The sequence below is a fragment of the Pseudophryne corroboree genome, chromosome 3 (genome assembly GCF_028390025.1).
Source record: "Pseudophryne corroboree isolate aPseCor3 chromosome 3, aPseCor3.hap2, whole genome shotgun sequence".
NCBI lineage: Eukaryota > Metazoa > Chordata > Amphibia > Anura > Myobatrachidae > Pseudophryne > Pseudophryne corroboree.
The window spans coordinates 647,207,987-647,229,505 of NC_086446.1; the positions used below are offsets into that span (position 1 = coordinate 647,207,987).

Sequence of the window (21,519 nt, forward strand, 5' to 3'; positions counted from 1 at the left end):
GCACCATTTTTTTCTCCATAGCTCCACTGAGAAGAAGCTCCCCAGGCTCTCCCCTGCAGATCACAGTAGAAAAGGGTAAAAGGAGAGGGGGGGGGGGGCACATAATTAGGCGCTAAAAACACAATATACAGCAGCTACTGGGTTAACATTAAGTTACTGTGTTATTCCTGGGTTATATAGCGCTGGGGTGTGTGCTGGCATACTCTCTGTCTGTCTCACCAAAGGGCCTTGTGGGGGAACTGTCTTCAAAAAGGGCATTCCCTGTGTGTGTGGTGTGTCGGTACGCTTGTGGCGACATGTCTGATGAGGAAGGTTATGTGGAAGCAGAGCGGGAGCAAATGAATGTGGTGTCTCTGCCGATGGCACCGACACCTGATTGGATGGATATGTGGAAGGTTTTAAATGATAATGTTAATTCCTTGCATAAAAGGTTAGACAAAGCTGAAGCCTCAGAACAGTCAGGGTCCCAACCCATGCCTGATCCTATGTCGCAGAGGCCGACAGGGTCTCAGAAGCGCCCACTATCCCAAATTATTGACACGGATACCGACATGGATTCTGACTCCAGTGTCGATTACGATGATGCAAAGTTACAGCCAAAATTGGCTAAATCCATCCGTTATATGATTATAGCTATTAAGGATGTGTTGCACATCACAGAGGAAACCCCAGTCCCAGACAGGAGGGTTCATATGTATGGGGAAAAGAAGCCGCAGGTAACTTTTCCCCCCTCACACGAGCTCAATGAGTTATGTGAAAAGGGTTGGGAATCTCCAGATAAAAAACTGCAGATTTCCAAAAGGATTCTTATGGCGTATCCTTTCCCGCCAACGGACAGGTTACGCGGGGAATCCTCCCCTAGGGTGGACACAGCTTTGACACGCTTATCCAAGAAGGTAGCCCTGCCGTCACAGGATACGGCTACCCTCAAAGATGCTGCGGATCGCAAACAGGAGGTTACCCTGAAGTCCATTTATACACATTCAGGTACCTTACTGAGGCCGGCAATCGCGTCGGCTTGGGTGTGTAGTGCTGTAGCAGCATGGACGGATACCTTATCTGAGGAACTTGATACCTTAGACAAGGATACTATATTAATGACCCTGGGGCATATTAAAGACGCTGTCCTTTATATGAGAGATGCTCAGAGAGACATTAGCCTACTAGGTTCTAGAACAAATGCTATGTCGATTTCTGCCAGAAGGGTTCTGTGGACTCGCAATGGACAGGTGATGCCGACTCAAAAAGGCACATGGAGGTTTTACCTTACAAGGGTGAGGAATTGTTTGGGGAGGGTCTCTCGGACCTGGTCTCCACAGCTACGGCTGGAAAGTCAAATTTTTTTGCCATATGTTTCCTCACAGCCTAAGAAAGCACCGTATTACCAAATGCAGTCCTTTCGATCACAGAAAAACAAGAAAGTCCGAGGTGCGTCCTTTCTTGCCAGGGGCAGGGGCAGAGGCAAGAAGCTGCACAACACAGCTAGTTCCCAGGAACAGAAGTCCTCCCCGGCTTCCACTAAATCCACCGCATGACGCTGGGGCTCCACAGGCGGAGCTAGGACCGGTGGGGGCGCGTCTCCGAAATTTCAGCCACAAGTGGGTTCACTCCCAGTTGGATCCCTGGGCAATAGATATTGTGTCTCAGGGATACAAGCTGGAATTCTAAGAGATGTCCCCTCACCGATACCTCAAGTCGGCCCTGCCAGCTTCCCCCTTAGAGAGGGAAATAGTGTTAACTGCACTTCACAAATTGTATCTACAACAGGTGTTGGTCAAGGTTCCCCTCCTTCAAGAAGGAAAGGGTTATTATTCGACCATGTTTGTGGTACCGAAACCGGACGGTTCGGTCAGACCCATATTGAATTTAAAATCCCTGAACATGTACCTAAAAAGGTTCCGGTTCAAGATGGAATCGCTGAGAGCGATCATTGCAAGCCTGGAAGGGGGGATTTTATGGTGTCTCTGGACATAAAGGATGCATACCTTCATGTCCCCATTTATCCACCTCATCAGGCGTACCTCAGATTTGTGGTACAGGATTGTCATTACCAATTTCAGACGTTGCCGTTGGGTCTCTCCACGGCTCCGAGAATATTTACCAAGGTAACTGCGGAAATGATGGTACTCCTGCGGAAGCAAGGGGTCACAATTATCCCATACTTGGACGACCTCCTCATAAAAGCGAGGTCAAGAGAGCAGTTGCTGATCAGCGTAGCACGTTCTCTGGAAGTGTTACGGCAACACGGCTGGATTCTGAATATTCCAAAGTCGCAGTTGGTTCCTACGACTCGTCTGCCTTTCCTGGGCATTATTCTGGACACAGACCAGAAAAGGGTTTATCTCCCGATAGAGAAGGTTCAGGAACTCATGACACTGGTCAGGGACCTATTAAAACCATAATCACCCTATCCCCCAGGGCCAGGGTGTCTCTCCTGTGGTGGCTGCAGAGTGCTCACCTTCTCGAGGGCCGCAGATTCGGCATTCAGGACTGGGTCCTGGTGACTACGGATGCAAGCCTCCGAGGATGGGGAGCAGTCACACAGGGAAGAAATTTCCAAGGTCTGTGGTCAAGTCAGGAGACTTGCCTTCACATCAACATCCTGGAACTAAGGGCCATTTACAACGCCCTACATCAAGCAGAGACCCTGCTTCGCGGTCAACCAGTTCTGATTCAGTCAGACAACATCACCGCTGTGGCTCATGTAAACCGACAAGGCGGCACAAGGAGCAGGGTGGCGATGGCGGAAGCCACCAGAATTCTTCGCTGGGCGGAGAATAATGTAAGCGCACTGTCAGCAGTGTTGATCCCGGGGGTAGACAACTGGGAAGCAGACTTCCTCAGCAGGCACGACCTCCACCCGGGGGAGTGGGGACTTCATCAAGAAGTCTTCGCACAGGTTGCAAGTCGGTGGGAACTGCCACAGGTGGACATGATGGCATCCCGCCTCAACAAGAAACTACAGAGGTATTGCGCCAGGTCAAGAGACCCTCAGGCGATAGCTGTAGACGCCCTGGTGACACCGTGGGTGTTCCAATCGGTCTATGTATTTCCTCCTCTTCCTCTCATACCCAAGGTGTTGAGAATCATAAGAAAAAGAGGAGTGAGAACAATACTCATTGTTCCGGATTGGCCAAGAAGGACTTGGTATCCAGATCTGCAAGAAATGCTTACAGAGGACCCATGGCCTCTTCCTCTAAGACAGGACTTGTTGCAACAAGGGCCCTGTCTGTTCCAAGACTTACCGCGGCTGCGTTTGACGGCATGGCGGTTGAACGCCGGATCCTAGCGGAAAAAGGCATTCCAGATGAGGTCATTCCTACGCTAGGAAGGACGTGACAGCTCAACATTATCCCCGTATATGGCGAAAATATGTTGCTTGGTAGGAGGCCAGGAATGCCCCTACGGAGGAATTCCAGCTGGGCCGTTTCCTTTACTTCCTACAGTCAGGAGTGACTTTGGGCATAAAATTGGGTTCCATTAAGGTTCAGATTTCGGCCCTATCCATTTTCTTTCAAAAAGAGCTGGCTTCTCTACCTGAAGTTCAGACGTTTGTGAAGGGAGTGCTGCATATTCAGCCCCCTTTTGTGCCCCCGGTGGCACCTTGGGATCTTAACGTGGTGTTGAGTTTCCTGAAATCCCACTGGTTTGAACCACTTAAAACGGTGGAATTGAAATATCTCACGTGGAAGGTGGTCATGCTACTAGCATTGGCTTCGGCTAGGTGTGTGTCAGAATTAGCGGCTTTGTCACATAAAAGCCCCTATCTGGTTTTCCATGCGGATAGAGCAGAGTTGCGGACCTGTCCACAATTCCTGCCAAAAGTGGTTTCATCTTTTCATATAAACCAACCTATTGTGGTGCCCGTCGCTACTACTGACTTGGAGGATTCCGAGTTGCTTGATGTGGTCAGGGCTTTGAAGGTTTATGTAGCCAGAACGGCTAGAGTCAGGAAAACAGACTCTTTGTTTATCCTGTATGCTTCCAACAAGCTTGGTGCGCCTGCTTCAAAGCAAACTATTGCTCGCTGGATCTGTAACACGATTCAGCAGGCTCATTCTGCGGCTGGATTGCCGCTGCCAAAATCAGTTAAGGCCCATTCCACTAGGAAGGTGGGCTCTTCTTGGGCGGCTGCCCGAGGGGTCTCGGCATTACAGCTGTGCCGAGCGGCTACTTGGTCAGGTTCAAACACTTTTGCAAAGTTCTACTAGTTTGATACCATGGCTGAGGAGGACCTTGTGTTTGCTCATTCGGTGCTGCAGAGTCATCCGCACTCTCCCGACCGTTTGGGAGCTTTGGTATAATCCCCATGGTCCTTACGGAGTCCCCAGCATCCACTAGGACGTTAGAGAAAATAAGATTTTACTTACCGGTAAATCTATTTCTCGTAGTCCGTAGTGGATGCTGGGCGCCCGTCCCAAGTGCGGACTTCTTCTGCAATACTTGGATATAGTTATTGCTGCAATAAGGGCTATGTTATTGTTGCATCAGGGTTGAACTGATGCTCTGTTGTTGTTCATACTGTTGACTGGGTAAGTTTATCACAAGTTATACGGTGTGATTGGTGTGGCTGGTATGAATCTTGCCCTGTATTTCCAAAATCCTTTCCTTGTACTGTCAGCTCTTCCGGGCACAGTTTCTCTAACTGAGGTCTGGAGGAGGGACATAGAGGGAGGAGCCAGAGCACACCAGAATCTAAATTCTTTCTTAACGTGCCCATGTCTCCTGCGGAGCCCGTCTATTCCCCATGGTCCTTACGGAGTCCCCAGCATCCACTACGGACTACGAGAAATAGATTTACCGGTAAGTAAAATCTTATTTTTGCTTAGTCTCTCCCAGACTACTTCTTCACTTAAACAAGTATCTATCCACGAATCATTACTGTCACTATCAGTATGCACTACTCCCACCATTAGTTCTTCTCTGGTGAACACTGATGAAAAAAATTTGTTCAGTATTTCCACTTTTATTCCGTCATCATTTATCAATACTTCAAATTCATCTTTTATTGGACCTATGTTCTCCTTTTTTAACCTTTTACTGTTTATGTATTTAAAAAAAAAATTAGGATTGGTTTTACTCTCAATAGTGATTTGCTTTTCATTTTCCATTTTAGCTGCTCTTATTGCTTTTTTGCATTTTTTATTGCATTCCTTGTAATACTGGAATGACTCCTCATTTCCATTAGATTTAAATGCTTTGAAAGCACGCTTCTTTTTATACATTTCTGCCTTGACCTTCTTGTTAAGCCACATCGGTTTGAGTTTAGTACTCCTACGTTTACTGCCCATGGGAATAAATTTGTGAATATTGCTGTCTAGCAACCCTTTTAAAGCATCCGACATTTCCGAAGTACCAGGCCTGGGCTCAGAGGGTGCCCTGCAGCCAGCTAATAATCCCAACTGTGAAGCAGTATGTTGTCAAGACCATGGGCACAATGCAGTGCTCATGCACACTGCTCACCCCTTGCAGAAATGAAACTGTGACTCAGAGGCACGCTGCCTGGAGGCCATGGATTCACAATTTCACACAAATGGCGGAATGTACTAAGCAACAGCGGTACATACCACCACTTACCACATTGATACTAATCGCATATGCACTAAGATATGCGATTAGTGTCACAAAGGACAGCTCTTCTGATAAGAGCTGTCCTTAGAAATCAGGGCCAGACACTCTGCTTCAGTGTTTCGGCCCTGAGAGTCTCTCTGCGCATGCACAGAGTGTCGCGGAGGCCACGGGGCATGTTGTGAGGGATCCAAGCGGATCCCTCACAGTAAGGATGCGGAAAGAAGTCCATATGCTTCTGTAGGGTAATGCATTTCCAGTCTTAGTACATATGGAAATGCGTCAAAACCCCAAAAATGCTTGTTTGTTATTTTCCACATTTTCCCTTTAGTACATTCTGGCCACTCTCCAAGTCCTGCAGTGACAGTCTCCCTCTACCCAATCACAACAAACGCAGTGATGTTGACAGGCAAATACAGGACTTGTCAATCATTGCCTTTGTCACTTCCACATTCTCCTGACATGCAGCGGTGGTATAGCAGACTTAGCTCCACCCACTTTTGGCAGGTTACTCACGCCCATTCTCCAGACCACGCCTCCTGACAGTTGAGTGGCATATCCTGAGTGTAACCATTAGTGTGTTGGGTTAGAGCAGGGGTGGGGAACCTCAGGCCCGAGGGCCGTATAAGGCCATCGAAGCCACTTCATCCGGCCCGGCCAGGCTCACCTGAATGAGAGGAGATGCCGAGCGCCCGCTGAGATTTTACCACCAGCGGGCGCTCCGGCTCCTCAGCAGCAGCCAGACGCAGGAGCTCACTCCTGAGCTCCAGCTTCTGGCTCAGGCAGTGTACATGTGTGGCTGTGCGGCGCTATGGGAGAGATGTCATGACATCTCCCATAGTTCCGAGGAGAGGGAGGGCAGCGGTTCGGAAGCAGGAGCAGGGCTGGTGAGCATTGTGTTTTTTTTTTCCTTTTAATGTGTGTGTGTAAGCGGCACTACTAGGGGGCATATTTAATGGGGAATAACTACAGGGGGCATATCTAATGGGGCATAACTACAGGGGACATATTTAATGGGGCATAACAACTGACGGGGCATATCTAATGGGCCAAAACAACTGACAGTGGGCATATCTAATGGGTCATAACAACTGACTGGAGGCAAATCTAATCGGGCATAACAAGTGACTGGAGGCATAACTACTGACTGGGGGCAGGCTAATTTTTAAGTTGATAATTTTTGTATGGCCCCCGAAGGATTTTATAAATATCCAAATGGCCCTTGGTAGAAAAAAGGTTCCACACCCCTGGGTTAGAGTCTCGGCAGAGAGAAGTGAGAGCAGTGGCTGTGGTTGGGAACCATAGGTAGGTGTGGCCTGGTCTCCTTAATCTCTTATCTGGGTGGTAGATTAGCAGAGTGCAGGGAGTTTCATATCTGTCTCTCTAATGTTTGCAGCACTAGTGTACAAGTCCCTGTGTCTTACACATGATGAGAACATGCAATACACAGTATATATTATACACACATTGTTCCAACTTCGGGCACAGATTCACATCAATGCATATACAGTACTATATCCCTGGCAAGAGGTATGTAGTTTACAGTGAATTCCTGAAGATGTATGTATATTTATTCTACTTACATACTTAAAAGACCATCACTATTGGGCTACTTCCTGTCATACTTTACAGAGTAGATATAAATAGTTTATGCCTCTCATCCCCATGTATCCCCAAGTGTGCCTCTGTGATCCCCCCCCCCCCCCCCCCCTACCCACTCCAATATTTACCCTAGTGGCCAGTCCTCCTCTACTAAGGCTGTCTCATGTGCCTTGCAGCAGGAGCCCATGGGGAAAAGTGTGTGTGTGGGGGGGGGGGGCTGCCTGTTTTATCTGTGCTTGGCCCCAAAATTTCCGTTTGCAGCCCTGCACACTGATACAATATTTTTAGTTTAACATAAGTACTAAACTAATACAAATAATAACAGGCATGACTAGAGAAACATTTTAAATGTAGAAGCAAGTAGTTTATTGATTATTGCCAGAACATATCACATTGTGTACATACCATTAGCAGAATCTGTGTATAGTACTCGTAAGACCATTTACAAATACAAGGCTCAGTAATACGTGTATTACAGCAAGTAGTTGTATTGACCCTGGTACACTTCTATTATCTTTTAATACTACTAAGCAGATCATAAGCCTATGAATAATAACAGTGTGATCAAGATATCCATCTTGATAGCCACATGAAAAGTCCATTACCTATAAGTTTTGAGGTAAGAAATTGAAAAATTGTACTGTGAATAATTATTAATGCTTTAGTCTATAAAGTTAGCAGAACTAGGAATTTGTTTGTATATATATATATATATATATATATATATATAGTTTATTTTCCATAAAGGACTGACAAGGTCACCTAAAAGTGTAGCACCAGGGAGGGAAAGATGGAAGCATAGAAAGCAGTCCAAATGGACTAGTGTATACAAGCCAGCAGCTGTGGCCTATACCCAGATCTTATAGAGGTTAGACATAAGAGGCTGGTAGAGCACAGATGGGAATGAGTTACTTTATCAGTCTCTCCTGGAGCAACCTCTTCTTAGCTTCAGAAAGAGGAATACAGTACAAGTGTGGTTTTAGTTATTAGATATGGAAACTAGCTACTGGTGTTCAGGGGGCTTGAGAACTGCCAAGGGGTTAACTCTCTCTCAATTCTCCCCTCTAGCTCAGATCAATAAAATATTACCTTCATCCATGCCGTTCAGTAATTCAGTCAGTTCTTCCAGCTTGCAGTCATATTGGTGCTCTTTCCAAGACTCCCCATTCTCGCTTCTCAGTACAATCAATTCCCTCTCCTTACTTCTCATTGATCCAAAATGGGGGATTTCTACTATCACAGGTCTGCACGAAAACAAAACAGCTGCTTTTAAAACCAAAAAGTGTCACCTACTACTGTAGTCAGATTTTTGTGGCACCAAACCTACCACAGGGAAACAAAAAAAATAATTAACATTTAAATAAAAAAAAAGCTGCAGAATCCATCAAAAATCAAGATTGTCAAGTCTGGTTTTTGACAATTCTAAGTTCCATAATTCAGTGACTACAGATTGGGACTATGATAATATATATTCTTGGGACTATGATAATACACATTGCTTGTCCCAAGGTTGTGTTAACAATTTAGTTACAATTTGTACCACGTGTTACAATTCTCTGATTGTGAATCTGATTGTGCAGCTTTCTTGTGATGTTAATAGACAGTATCTATATTTTCCTACAGAGGTTGTACAGATGCTATTCAAGCTTAGAGTTCTGTGTTGCAATAAAATGTATTGGAGTAAAACGACATAGACAATTTTCAGGTCTGAAAGAACAGGTGTTTAGAAAAAGAAAATATATCACCTTGTGGATCACATCTGTGAACAGGGGTTTATTCAATCCTATTTACAGCTAAAATAATTAGGCTGTGTACAGTAAATCTCACATGGAATCTTACATTAAAATCCTTTAGACATACAAACACAGTAGACTCAACATACTCCAGCCAAAGAAATGAGCACAGGGCAATGGCAATACAATCTTTGCAGGTTAATATAGGTCAGATACTGTCTGCTTATTGTCAGAGACCACATAATAAATGTGCATGATGCAGAACAAGACTGTTCGGAGAGAAGGTATTTCACAGTCGTTTTCATTTTCATTTTTTTTAATGTCAATATTTGCTCAGTAGGTTCGTAATAAAATTACTATGCAACTGAATCTCCAGTGCAGTCAGCAAATGTAAAAAGCTCTTTCCTTTTTTATTGAGCTCAACACCAAGTGCAAAACAACCTAGCTTCAATTCTGGCAAACAGACAGAACTTTTTATTTTAAAGAAAAGTGGTTTGAGTCATTTATATTCCGTATTAGGTTATAGTCTTCCTAAGGAGAAAAAGTATTTTCCTAAAAGCTTTACTATACTGAGAAAACTAAACATAGTAGAATGTATCCTGTATCGAATCATCAGTTACCTTAGGGCTCAATCCAATTAGCCGTGAGCTCAGTCGCGTTGAGAGTACTGTAAGTGCGGCTGTATGCAGTACTTATGGTACCACCGGACTCACAGACTTGTGTGCTGCGTATAAAAAACTGCGAGTCCGGAGTGAGATCAGGCCGTGAGGGGAGCAAGTTGTGGTGCTGCTGCCAGCATTTCTATGCTGTTGTAACGGAAATAGGGACCTTTTGCAGCTAATTGGATTGACTTAATTTTTTCATCATTATGCATCAGAGCAGGACATATATGATACAACTATTGATACTAGGATATATTTTACTAAAACTGCTTAAACAGATAGTGGGCGGGATGTAATGAAGTCCGAGTTTGGTGGCCTTGTGGGATGCCGGTTACTTTTTTTTTAAAGGGGTAATCATTTAAAAGGCTAAACCATGCTTTGCAAATGACTGACCCTTTAAAAAAATGTCTGAGTTCGGCCGGCATCCAACACAGCAGCCAAACTCAGACTTCTTTACATCTCACGCACTTTATGTATAAGAAGTGTTACTAAAATTTGCCCATGGGTGGGGGTTACCAGTTGGGGGTGGGAGGAGAGGGGAAATATAGTGAAATAAATATATTATGCTGGGGGAGTTCTTTTTTAAAAATAATAATAAAAAAATATGCTGTCACAGGGCATAGGGATGAGGGGGGGGGGGTTAGAGAAAAAGGGGATTTTAACATGAGGGAGGGGGGTTATAGACCACGTTTGTTTTTTTTACTACTAAGGGGTTGTGGGGTTACTATTATTAGAATTTAAGACCACTAGGGGGGTCTATTGCCAATGGTGGGAAGTTATTCTATAATGGAAGCTACAAACATGGGGGGTTGGGGGATACATAACACCCCATATATATATAATATTTTATAATAAAAAAAAACCGTTTTGAAACTTTTAAAAATAATAATTTTTGATTGGTTTTGTAGGGGAAAAGTCAGTTCAGTGGTTAATAACATGGTGCAGAGATGTGCAGTAACCAATCAGATATAATTTTTTTGCTAAACAAGGAAGTAGATACAGGTTGAGAATCCCACATCCAAATATTCAGAAATACGGAATATTCCGAAATACGGAATTTCTTGAGTGAGACTGAGATAGTGAAACCTTTGTTTTCTGATGGCTCAATGTACACAAACTTTGTTTAATGCACAAAGTTATTAAAAATATTAGCTAAAATTACCTTCAGGCTGTGTGTATAAGATGTACTGTATATGAAACATAAATCTATTCTGTGCTTAGACTTAGGTCCCATTGCCATGATATCCCATTATGGTATGTAATTATTCCAAAATACGGAAAAATCCAATATCCAAAATACTTCTGGTCCCACGCATTTTGGATAAGGGATACTCAACCTGTACTTGTTCAAGCAAATGTTCTACTTGCATTACTTTACTAATTAGAACCTTCGTATTGTGTTTTACCTTCATTGTGATTATGTCGTACTTACATTTTGTTGGTTCTATATTTTGTATTATAACGCAATGCTATATTTATTTTATTTTACAGGTTGAGTATCCCTTATCCAAAATGCTTGGGACCAGAGGAATTTTGGATATCGGATTTTTCTGTATTTTGGAATAATTGCATACCATAACGAGATATTATGGTGATGGGACCTAAATCTAAGCACAGAATGCATTTATGTTTCATATACACCTTATACACACAGCCTGAAGGTCATTTTAGCCAATATTTTTTATAACTTTGTGCATTAAACAAAGTGTGTGTACATTCACAGAATTCATTCATGTGTCATATACACCTTATACACACAGTCTGAAGTTCATTTAATACAATATTTTGAATAACTTTGAGTATTAAACAAAGTTTGTGTACACTGAGCCATCAAAAAACAAAGGTTTCACTATCTCAGTCTCACTCAAAAAAGTCTGTATTTCGGAATATTCCGTATTTCGGAATATTTGGATATGGGATACTCAACCTGTATTATTATTTAACTTAAAATTATAATATACTAATTATTATTTAACTTAAAATATTATATACTTAATATTAAAATCATAAGTAGGTTTTGTACTGATATTTTTAAGTTTGACTTCTCTGGAACAGGCCCATTTCTAAGGATGGACCATTGATTCAGCTACTTCCCATTTGAGATTCCCTTTCTTGTTTTAGCTGCTTGGGATGTCATGACAGCATGGCACCAGGTATGTGGTGTTGAAATAGAGGCTTATCATATTCTATAATTAGCCAGGAGTGTGATGCAGTACTGTAATCATACAAGACACCTGATAAATTAGTGGTTAAGGAAGTTGCTGAATCACAGCACTCCGCATACCTTGGTAATATACAGCAGGTAAAATAACATTTAGGGTAGGAAGGCACAGATGGAAGGGAGATTTGAGGCTCTCCATTGCATAATGCTCATTAGTAAGGACTGTGTATGAACTGATATACTCTGTGTACTGTGTGTCTGTAGCTAGGATGATTTCTGCAGTGTATGAGCCACATCACGTGACTGAGATGCATCAAAAAAGCTGCAAAAAAGACACCTATCGCTAGCAGAGTCTCACGGAACCTGGCGCACTGAGAGAGGCTGTTTGGAGCGACTGCAGCAATGGTGTATGAGGACACATCTGTATTATACGTATTGATCACTAGAATCTTCTTGTTACAGTGTATTGATAACTACAATGTGCTCAATATTGTGTATCAATCAATGCTCTCTGTATTGTATGTTGTACAAAACAATGCTTTCTGTATTATATAGAGATCCATAAAATGCTTTCCACTATCACATAATGCCCTCTTGTATATGGATCACTAGAATGATCTCTATATTGTAAATCAGCCAGTTAAATCTTGTAAAAACATTACTAGAGAGGGCTCTTCATGGAACACTGTTGTTTTTTTGTTGTTTTTTAAACCAGTGGTTCTAAGCTTCAACCCTCAGGTTTTCCCAACAGGTCATGTTTTAAGGATTTCTTTCTGAGGAAGCAGGAGGGATAATTACTGACCCAGAAAAACAGACTAAAGCTTGCTACACACTATACAATTAGTGGGACAATTTGCCAATAACAGGGTGATTGGACCATTTTATTGTACAGTGTGTATGAACGATCATTTTGCCATTTCGCCAATAAAGCAGAGAAATATCGGTCACAAACACGATTATTGGAACGGTCGACCAAGACAGAAAAGCTCAGCCTCAATCTGCCAATATCCTGCAGTATATGGGGATTCTCGGTAATCTGAACATATTTTCCATGACTACGTCATCCTCCTTGTGGGCAGACACATGCAAATGCAGTGAGGTTTGGCAGAAAATTGGTTACTTAAATAATAAAAAAAAAATGTTTTGTTTAGTGTGTAGCTCAGATATGGGTGGCTTTGAGATGCAGGAAAATCAACCCTATTGTTTAATTTACCTGTGAATGATTCAAGAAATCCACAAATCATGACCTGTTGGTGGTACTTTGGGAATGGAGTTGAGAACGACTAATTTAAACTAGTGATGAGCGAGGTTCGGTTTTACTCGGTTTTACTCGGTTCTCAAAACGGCATCTTATTGGCTATCCAAAACACGTGACATCCGTGAGCCAATAAGATGCCGTTTTGAGAACCGAGTAAAACCGAGTAAAACCGAGTAAAACCGAACCCGCTCATCACTAATTTAAACTATACATCCAGTATAGTGGTTCCCAAACTTTTTTGAATCACGGCGCCCAACAGTATCAGAATTATTTTCACCCCTAGGCTTTAAGTTTCTTAATTTAATATTTCTTTCTAAATTTCTGAATAAGTAAATAGTGTTTATAGCCCATCCTTAGGGTCAGTTATGTGGTAAGGGGGAAGGATGTGCTTCTGTTTGTCCATATATTTTAGGATTGGCAGCTACCAGCACTTGTTTTGGCTATTACATTAACCATAAATAATTTTAATTGGTCCTGGACCACCAACCTAGGGCACCCCTGCAATTGTCCTGAAGCACCCCAGGGTGCCATGAAACACAGTTTGAGAACCACTGTCATAGGCAAATAGATGTTGCAGTACATTTCTACTTGCAAGTATGGCTGAGCACTGATTGCAGTCACCCACTTTTACAGATTGTGAAACACAATTTAATTATATGAAGTTTCTCTAATATTTATTAACCTTACAATGTTTTGCAATGTTAGTCCTGCCAATACTCCTATTCCAACAACATCCCAGATCCACTTTATAGATTATAAATTTAATTAAATGCAAATTTACAAATACAGGGTAAAATTTACATTCCATTCAACTACCAAAATAGTGGTCACAACTCTCCATTATACTGTACATCATATTACTCTTATTCCAGATGTGTCCTTTAGTCACTAGATTGTAAGCAGGGCCACCATACCCTTTGTTTTACTGTTTACACCAGTGGTTCTCAAACTTTTTTGAGTCTCGACGCCCAGGAGTATCAGAATTTTTTTACCGCACCCCTAGGCCAAATGTATGTTATTGAGAACTTTAAAAAGAAATATTAAATTACGTAAATTGTGTTTATATATCATACTTAGGATTAGTTATGATTTGCTTCTGTTTTCCACATAGTTTATGATTGAAAGCACCAGCACTGGTTTTGCCTATTATATTGACCATAAACAATTAGAATTGGTCCTAGACCACCAATCCAAGGCACCCCTGCAAGTTTCCAGTGGCACCCCAGGGTGCCATGGCACACAGGGGCAGATGTATTAACCTGGAGAAGGCATAAGGAAGTGATAAACCAGTGATGAGTGCAAGGTGATAAACGCACCAGCCAATCAGCTCCTAACTGTTAATTTACATATTGGAGATGATTGGCTGGTGCCTTTATCACCTTGCACTTATCACTGGTTTATCACTTCCTTATGCCTTCTCCAGGTTAATACATCTGCCCCACAGTTTGAAAACCACTGGTTTTCACTAATATGCCTACCTTGTATCAAGTGGCGCAGAGATGGGGGGATAGGGTACTAATTATCTAGGCCTGTGTCTCATGGGGGAAGGGGGGGGGGGGGGGGGGGCTCTGCCTGTGTATTCTCAGCCCAGCACACGCTGCTTTGTGCTAGGCTGCGGTGGGTGCAGGGTGGCAGCAGCAGTTCCCTATGGTTGTGCAGGGGGGGGATCAATCACACTGATTGTGCCCCCCTACCTTGATCTGCTACTAGCAGAACAGTGCCCCCTTGTGGAGGGAAAAGCATTGCAGCAAATACCAGTTTTCTGTTTTGTTTTTTTTGTAAGGAGACGCTTGCCTCCTTACATAAGGCCACACCCCTCCATTACCAGGGCTTAGCTCACCTCTCTATGGCCCTGCTTGAATGTATTTTCCAGAGCTGCAGAATACAATGGTGACTTCCAATTACAGTTGTATTCAAATTATAAATTGCACCAAGTTAGTTAATTACTGTAGTTACACAAAAATAACTGCAGTAAATTAAGTTGGAAGTTCAGCAACAGAACATTTTGAACTGGGTAGAAAGGGTTATGTTGGAGGGTCCGCTGTAGGCTTAACTGTAATAAAACAATAATATTAATAATAATAATAATAATAAAATAGAATAACAAAAATAACAAAGAACAAACCAGCATTCAATGCAAGTTCCTAATAAAACTCACTAAAGTTCAGAAACGAACGCTAATTAAATAACTTTAATTTAGGTGCCAACCTTTCTACAGTGTGAGTGAAATCACCGGCAAACATTCCCTGTGACACCAGCAAATATCAACATTATAAAGGTAGGGTTAAACTTCCAAGCAAGACAAACCATGACTTTCAATAAGAGTTTTAAAAAACTGTAGCAACTTACCTTTCATTTCCTTTGGAACTAATACATCACTAGTAAACGAACAGGTACATAGTAATAAAAATAAGCTACTGTAGGACTATTAATATTTTCTGATAACTGTAAATACCTTCTCTTGAACAAAATAAAATAGAAATACTGTCTCTCCAAGCTAAAGTGTGTATTAGATGCGGCATAAGCACGTAAAAACAGGTAATATAACGGCCATGAAGAAGCAACTTAAAAGAAAGAAATAATTGTTTGCGGTGAGTTTGACATGCCTAGAAGCACAATGGATTCAGCAGAAATAAAGACAAGCCACTCTCCTTCCAACAACATCAATCCACTAAAAGTTGTGATAATAACAAACAAAAAAAATGTGGATGGCAAAAAAATAATAATAAAAAATATATAAAAATAAAATTAAAACCCTCAGACAATTTGTGTCCTCAGTTTGTGTTTTAATAATGCAGCATCCTACCCAATAAATTTTGTCCCTTGAGGCCCAAGCTGCAGGATTCGGCTAATCAAGCTCTCTCCCTCGTTTATAGGGGGGGAATTGGTAGGAAGATGCAGTTTACTGAATAAGATCCATGCAGCAAGAAGAGAAATAAGAAGGGGATATTAGGATTGGACGGCCACTCCAGACAGTGAATGCCGGATCTACACCAGGTGTCTGGTGCCTGCTTTGGAAATAGACAAAAAAAATCTACATGCATTCTAAGTGACATCCGTGGACATTCTTGTCAGAAGCATTAGTGTGTGCTTTGACAGTTAGTGGAAAGGCAAAGTCTAAGCATTTGCATTGCAGACACAAAACAATCACGTGTTGTAATGCAGCGCTGTAGAACAGTAACATAGTAGCAATTTCTATTCTAAGGCTTAGTTCATACCATGCAGTTTACTGCATGCCACAGTCAGAAATGGAGGAAATGTTAGATAAGGTTAACAAATGTACTCATTGTAAAATAAATCCATAGTGTGTCTATGGCAGTGGTTCCCAAACTCAGTCCTCAAGGTACCCTAACTATCCAGGTTTTAAGGCTATCCACATGTTTGATTTAACCATCTATGCTCAAGCATAGATATCCCTAAACCTGGACTGTTAGGGATCCTTGAGTACTGAGTGCCTAATTCAGACCTGATCGCAGCAGCAGAATTTTTCTCTAATGGGTAAAACCATGTGCACTGCAGGGGGAGCAGATATAACATGTGCAGAGAGAGTTAGATTTGGGTGTGGTGTGTTCAGACTGAAATATTAATTGCATTATAAAATTAAAGCAGCCAGTATTTACCCTGCACAGAAACAAAATAACCCACCCAAATCTAAATCTCTCTGCACATGTTATATCTGCCCCAGCTGCACTGGACATGGTTTTGCCCATTAGAGAAAACTTTTGCTGCTGCGATCAGGTCTGAATTAGGCCCTGAGTTTGGGAAAGACTGGCCTATGGTGTAATGGCACAAATGAGTTCTGCCACTACTGTCATCACCAAAGGATGTGACATCTACGGAGCATGGAGCTAGGATCATTATTACCGTGACCCCACCAAAGTTTACTGTGGGGCACTGTGGTTTTCTCCTCTACCCCTGCCTGCGGTGATAGTAGTTTTACCTGACCAGGTGCCTGATTTTTTAAGCATTTTATGTGTACATACAGTATTATAGTCTGAAAACTAAAGTAGATAAACTGTACTTGTTGTCCACTTGCAGTGTAGGGAACAATTTTGTGGACTGATTAGAGCATTCCAGAGAATACAGTCCATCACATCACTTCCACTGGCTTCTAGTGAATCAGGAGATTGGGTCATTCCACAAAGGTCTATACCAAGTCTAGGTGACAACTGCACTTTATAAAGATGTTTTTTTGTCTCATACCATACCATAGCACAAATAATCCATTGTACGATTCCTAATGGCTGAGTGATGTAATATATTCCTAGTGATCTGCATTTGTATTACTATTATAAAATATCTACCTTGTATGTATATTTTACCAGAAACACCGTGATGTGAACTAAGCCTAGAAAAAAATGCTATCTACATTACCATAAAAAAATATTAATTGCATTACTTAACATTTTTTTTAGCCGGATTATTTTCTGGAGAGGTTGTATTTCACGCGAATTCACATTTTCATCAATGAACCATTGTACTATTTACAATATCAGATCTTAGCCAAACTGTCATTTTTGAGCGAAAACCCCCACCAAAAAAAACAGAGAGTGGAAAACTGCCACTAGGGTTACAGCTGTAGAAATGTAAAAATTTTCATTACGGCGTTATTAATTATGAATCCAGACATAATGGCTGACCAGAAAGAGGTTATACATTTGGATGTCACTAGGAAACAAGCATATACAGGTTTAGGTTATTATCAGATACAGTATATTACAGGATCATAACAATTGAATTATAACTGGTAAAAACTCAAAATCAAATGGCGTTAACAGACTGACATTACAATAACTTACCCTAAAAACTGTGCACCTGCTGGACCCATTTCAACCAGCCGACTGGCCAGTCCTTCCCCTTCTACCATTGGTGGAGGAATTGCAAGCTTGTGCCTCTTCACCAGACGGCAGGTGATACGAGTGGGAGCCGTGCATTTCCTCGGTGGGATAATGATTCGCATTCCATTATGTCGACTCCCCCTCATGGAACCCCCACGTGCGTCCACCATAAAGCTCACCAGGAACCTGGAGGAATCAGAATTTAAGGTTTAAGATTAACCTTTAATAAGATTATATCCAATAAACCATATCAAACAGACGCTGGCATGAAGAAACAATATAGTCGTAATATGTATATCCTATGATAAACTAACAACTGGTCAGTATTATTGTACATATGTATATGTATATATGTATATGTATATATATATATATATATATATATATTGAAATGTATTGCACATTTTTAAATCCTTTTCTTTTAAATCCTTAATTTCTGATATGCTACTGGTAATTGGTACGCTGCTTAGCTAATGGTATTAAATGGCCCAAGGAAGGGACTGAGGTAGACAGACAACAATAAGTATATGAATTGGATTCTCCAGTATTGTTGGCATATGTTTGCTAAAGAGCATTGTTGTGGCTTTATGGTCTGGATGAACCATCCTTTATTGCTAATGAACTGGTGTTTTTTACTGCAACCTACATGTCAGTATTTATGGTGTTACCACTCTGGGTGGTGAAATAAAATTGATCTGGAATGAACTTTGTTTCAGGAGAAGTGATATAATAAGTGGATGCATGCCCTCTTACATGGACATTATATATAATATATATATATATATATATATATATATATATATATAGCTTCCCAGTGGGTGGCACTCCTCTCACAGTATCCAAAAAGCTGCCAGGGTGCTCTCACCAAAAACAGATATATTCACCAAACAAGCAGGCACTCCATCGGACTTTCTAACAGCATAACTCGTGCACCAGGTGGATATACATATACACACATTGAAGACTTTATGTGCATCTCAGAGCAATTACTTGGGATACAGAGGTGCATGGAACGTATTTGCATCTCCCTTTGCTGCTGATCAGCTGTACCTGGGTAATCACATGGAAGCTAAGGGGTATATTCAATTAGGGTCGAAAACTGCCGTCTGTCGAAAAGACGTCAGTTTTTGACTTTTTAAGGTCGAATAGTGATTCGACCTATTCAGTCCCAGCAGTTTTTATTTGACAAGTCGTGGAATTCGACTTATCGAATAGTAAGTGAATCAGCGGTATAGCTGCCGATTCACATACTTTTGAGTGAAACAGGGCCAAATTCGACAGGATTTGGCCCCGTTTCCGACCATCTCAGTCCGACATAAAAAGATGTTGGACTGAGATGTGGGACCCAGAGGAAGAGAGGGGCGGGGAGCCATGGGGAGACGGGGGACAGCCACGGGCATACAGGGGAGAGAAGCGCTACAGCACGGCGCTGCAGCAGGATATCTCACAGCCGCACCGCTCACGGCAGCGTCCACCCGGCTCTAGCAAGTGAGGTCACGCCAGACCTCACAGCAGCTGTATGACATCCTCCTGCAGCGCTGATCTCCTCCGTCTGCCCGCGGCTGTCCCCGCTGGTCTCCCCGCGCCCCCCTCTCCTCCTCTGGGTCCCTCATCTCAATTCCACTTTTTAAAAGTCGAATTGAGATGAGATTGAAATAGGGTTGTCGGATCCGTTCCGACAAATGCATGTCGGAATGGATCCGACCCTAATTGAATATACCCCTAAGTGTGTCACAAGCATTTAGGAGGAACTGAGAGCTTCTCAGAGTTGTGTGTATGCAGGGATGGGTTGCCCTCAGATGGAACTCTTGCACCAAGGACAGGTCTAGAGCACATACATTGTGCAACACCATTGTGCTGCATAAAACAACAACCAAAATGTGTGTCCTTAAACCCAGCAATAATGAGCATAAATATTTAATTGTGTGTACTAAATAAGACTATGATCACTCTAGTCCTTTGTAGTATTTCTCCCCATTATAGGCACATCACAGTCCAAGAGCTCTCCCTCTATCTCTACAACAGGCATGTCAGGTCCATGAGAGTAGCACAGGCAGCCCTGGCAACAGAACAGGTTTTAAATGTTTTTCTATTGAATACAAGTTGGCAAACTCACCAGATTGAACATACACTTACTTTGCCTATTCTTCATTAAAGCAGCAGGTGTATCCCTAGCATACAATTAACCAAGACAGAAATCTTCTGGCAACAGTTGTCTGCCGCGAAAGCAAACAAGCGGAGCCTGTCTGAGGCACACAATAGCACACAAAGCTTCTTTGATTTAAACCGGTTTATTAAATAGGGGACAGAATGCTCTCACAGGTTATGTGATTTCCTCAGGTTTCCTTGTGTACTGTATAAGGCAGGTGTGCCCGATTGTGACTGCTTCATTAGGCACATACAGTGATCCTGCAGCAGGACTTTAGTCTCAGCAGAGGGTTGATATGACTGGGTTATGGCAAGGAATAGCTCCAGTTATAAATAAGACATTTGTGCCCTAATTTATCAATGAGTGATAAATTTCACTGTGAGTGATAAATTGCACAAGCCAATCCGCTCCTAACTGTCATTTTTCAAACACAGCCTGTAACATGGCAGTAAGGAGCTATTTGGCTGGTGCAATTTATCACTTAGAGTGAAATTTAAAACTCATTGATAAAAAAAATAAGATTTTACTCACCGGTAAATCTATTTCTCGTAGTCCGTAGTGGATGCTGGGAACTCCGTAAGGACCATGGGGAATAGACGGGCTCCGCAGGAGACTGGGCACTCTAAAAGAAAGATTAGGTACTATCTGGTGTGCACTGGCTCCTCCCACTATGACCCTCCTCCAGACCTCAGTAAGGATACTGTGCCCGGAAGAGCTGACACAATAAGGAAGGATTTTGAATCCCGGGTAAGACTCATACCAGCCACACCAATCACACCGTATAACTCGTGATACTACACCCAGTTAACAGTATGAAATATAACTGAGCCTCTCAACAGATAGCTCAACAATAACCCTTAGTTAGGCAATAACTACATACAAGTACTGCAGACAATCCGCACTTGGGATGGGCGCCCAGCATCCACTACGGACTACGAGAAATAGATTTACCGGTGAGTAAAATCTTATTTTCTCTGACGTCCTAGTGGATGCTGGGAACTCCGTAAGGACCATGGGGATTATACCAAAGCTCCCAAACGGGCGGGAGAGTGCGTATGACTCTGCAGCACCGAATGAGAGAACTCAAGGTCCTCCTCAGCCAGGGTATCAATTTTGTAGAATTTAGCAAACGTGTTTGCCCCTGACCAAGTTGCAGCTCGGCAAAATTGTAAAGCCGAGACCCCTCGGGCAGCCGCCCAAGATGAGCCCACTTTCCTCGTGGAATGGGCTTTTACTGATTTAGGATGCGGCAATCCAGCCGCAGAATGCTTCAGCTGAATTGTGCTACAAATTCAGTGAGCAATAGTCTGCTTAGAAGCAGGAGCACCTATTTTGTTGGGTGCCTACAGGATAAAAAGCGAGTCAGTTTTCCTGACTCCAGCCGTCCTGGAAATATAAATTTTTAAGGCCCTGACTACGTCCAGTAACTTGGAATCTTCCAAGTCCCTAGTAGCCGCAGGCACTACAATAGGTTGGTTCAAGTGAAAAGCTGATACCACCTTAGGGAGAAACTGGGGACGAGTCCTCAATTCTGCCCTATCCATATGG

The 21,519-nt window shown here is 42.4% G+C and overlaps 1 protein-coding gene across 31 annotated transcripts in view; it reads right to left on the bottom strand.

The window, feature by feature from the left end:
* Positions 1-21,519, bottom strand: part of ANK3 (ankyrin 3) — a 1,328,922-nt gene that overhangs the window by 109,099 nt on the left and 1,198,304 nt on the right. For all 31 annotated transcript variants that reach the window (XM_063961780.1, XM_063961785.1, XM_063961778.1 and 28 more), the window contains 2 exons: positions 17,784-18,008; positions 8,260-8,414 (listed from right to left, as the gene is read on the bottom strand). In XM_063961780.1, coding sequence (XP_063817850.1) covers positions 8,260-8,414; positions 17,784-18,008 — 380 coding nt within the window. The remainder of the gene's footprint in view (positions 1-8,259; positions 8,415-17,783; positions 18,009-21,519) is intronic.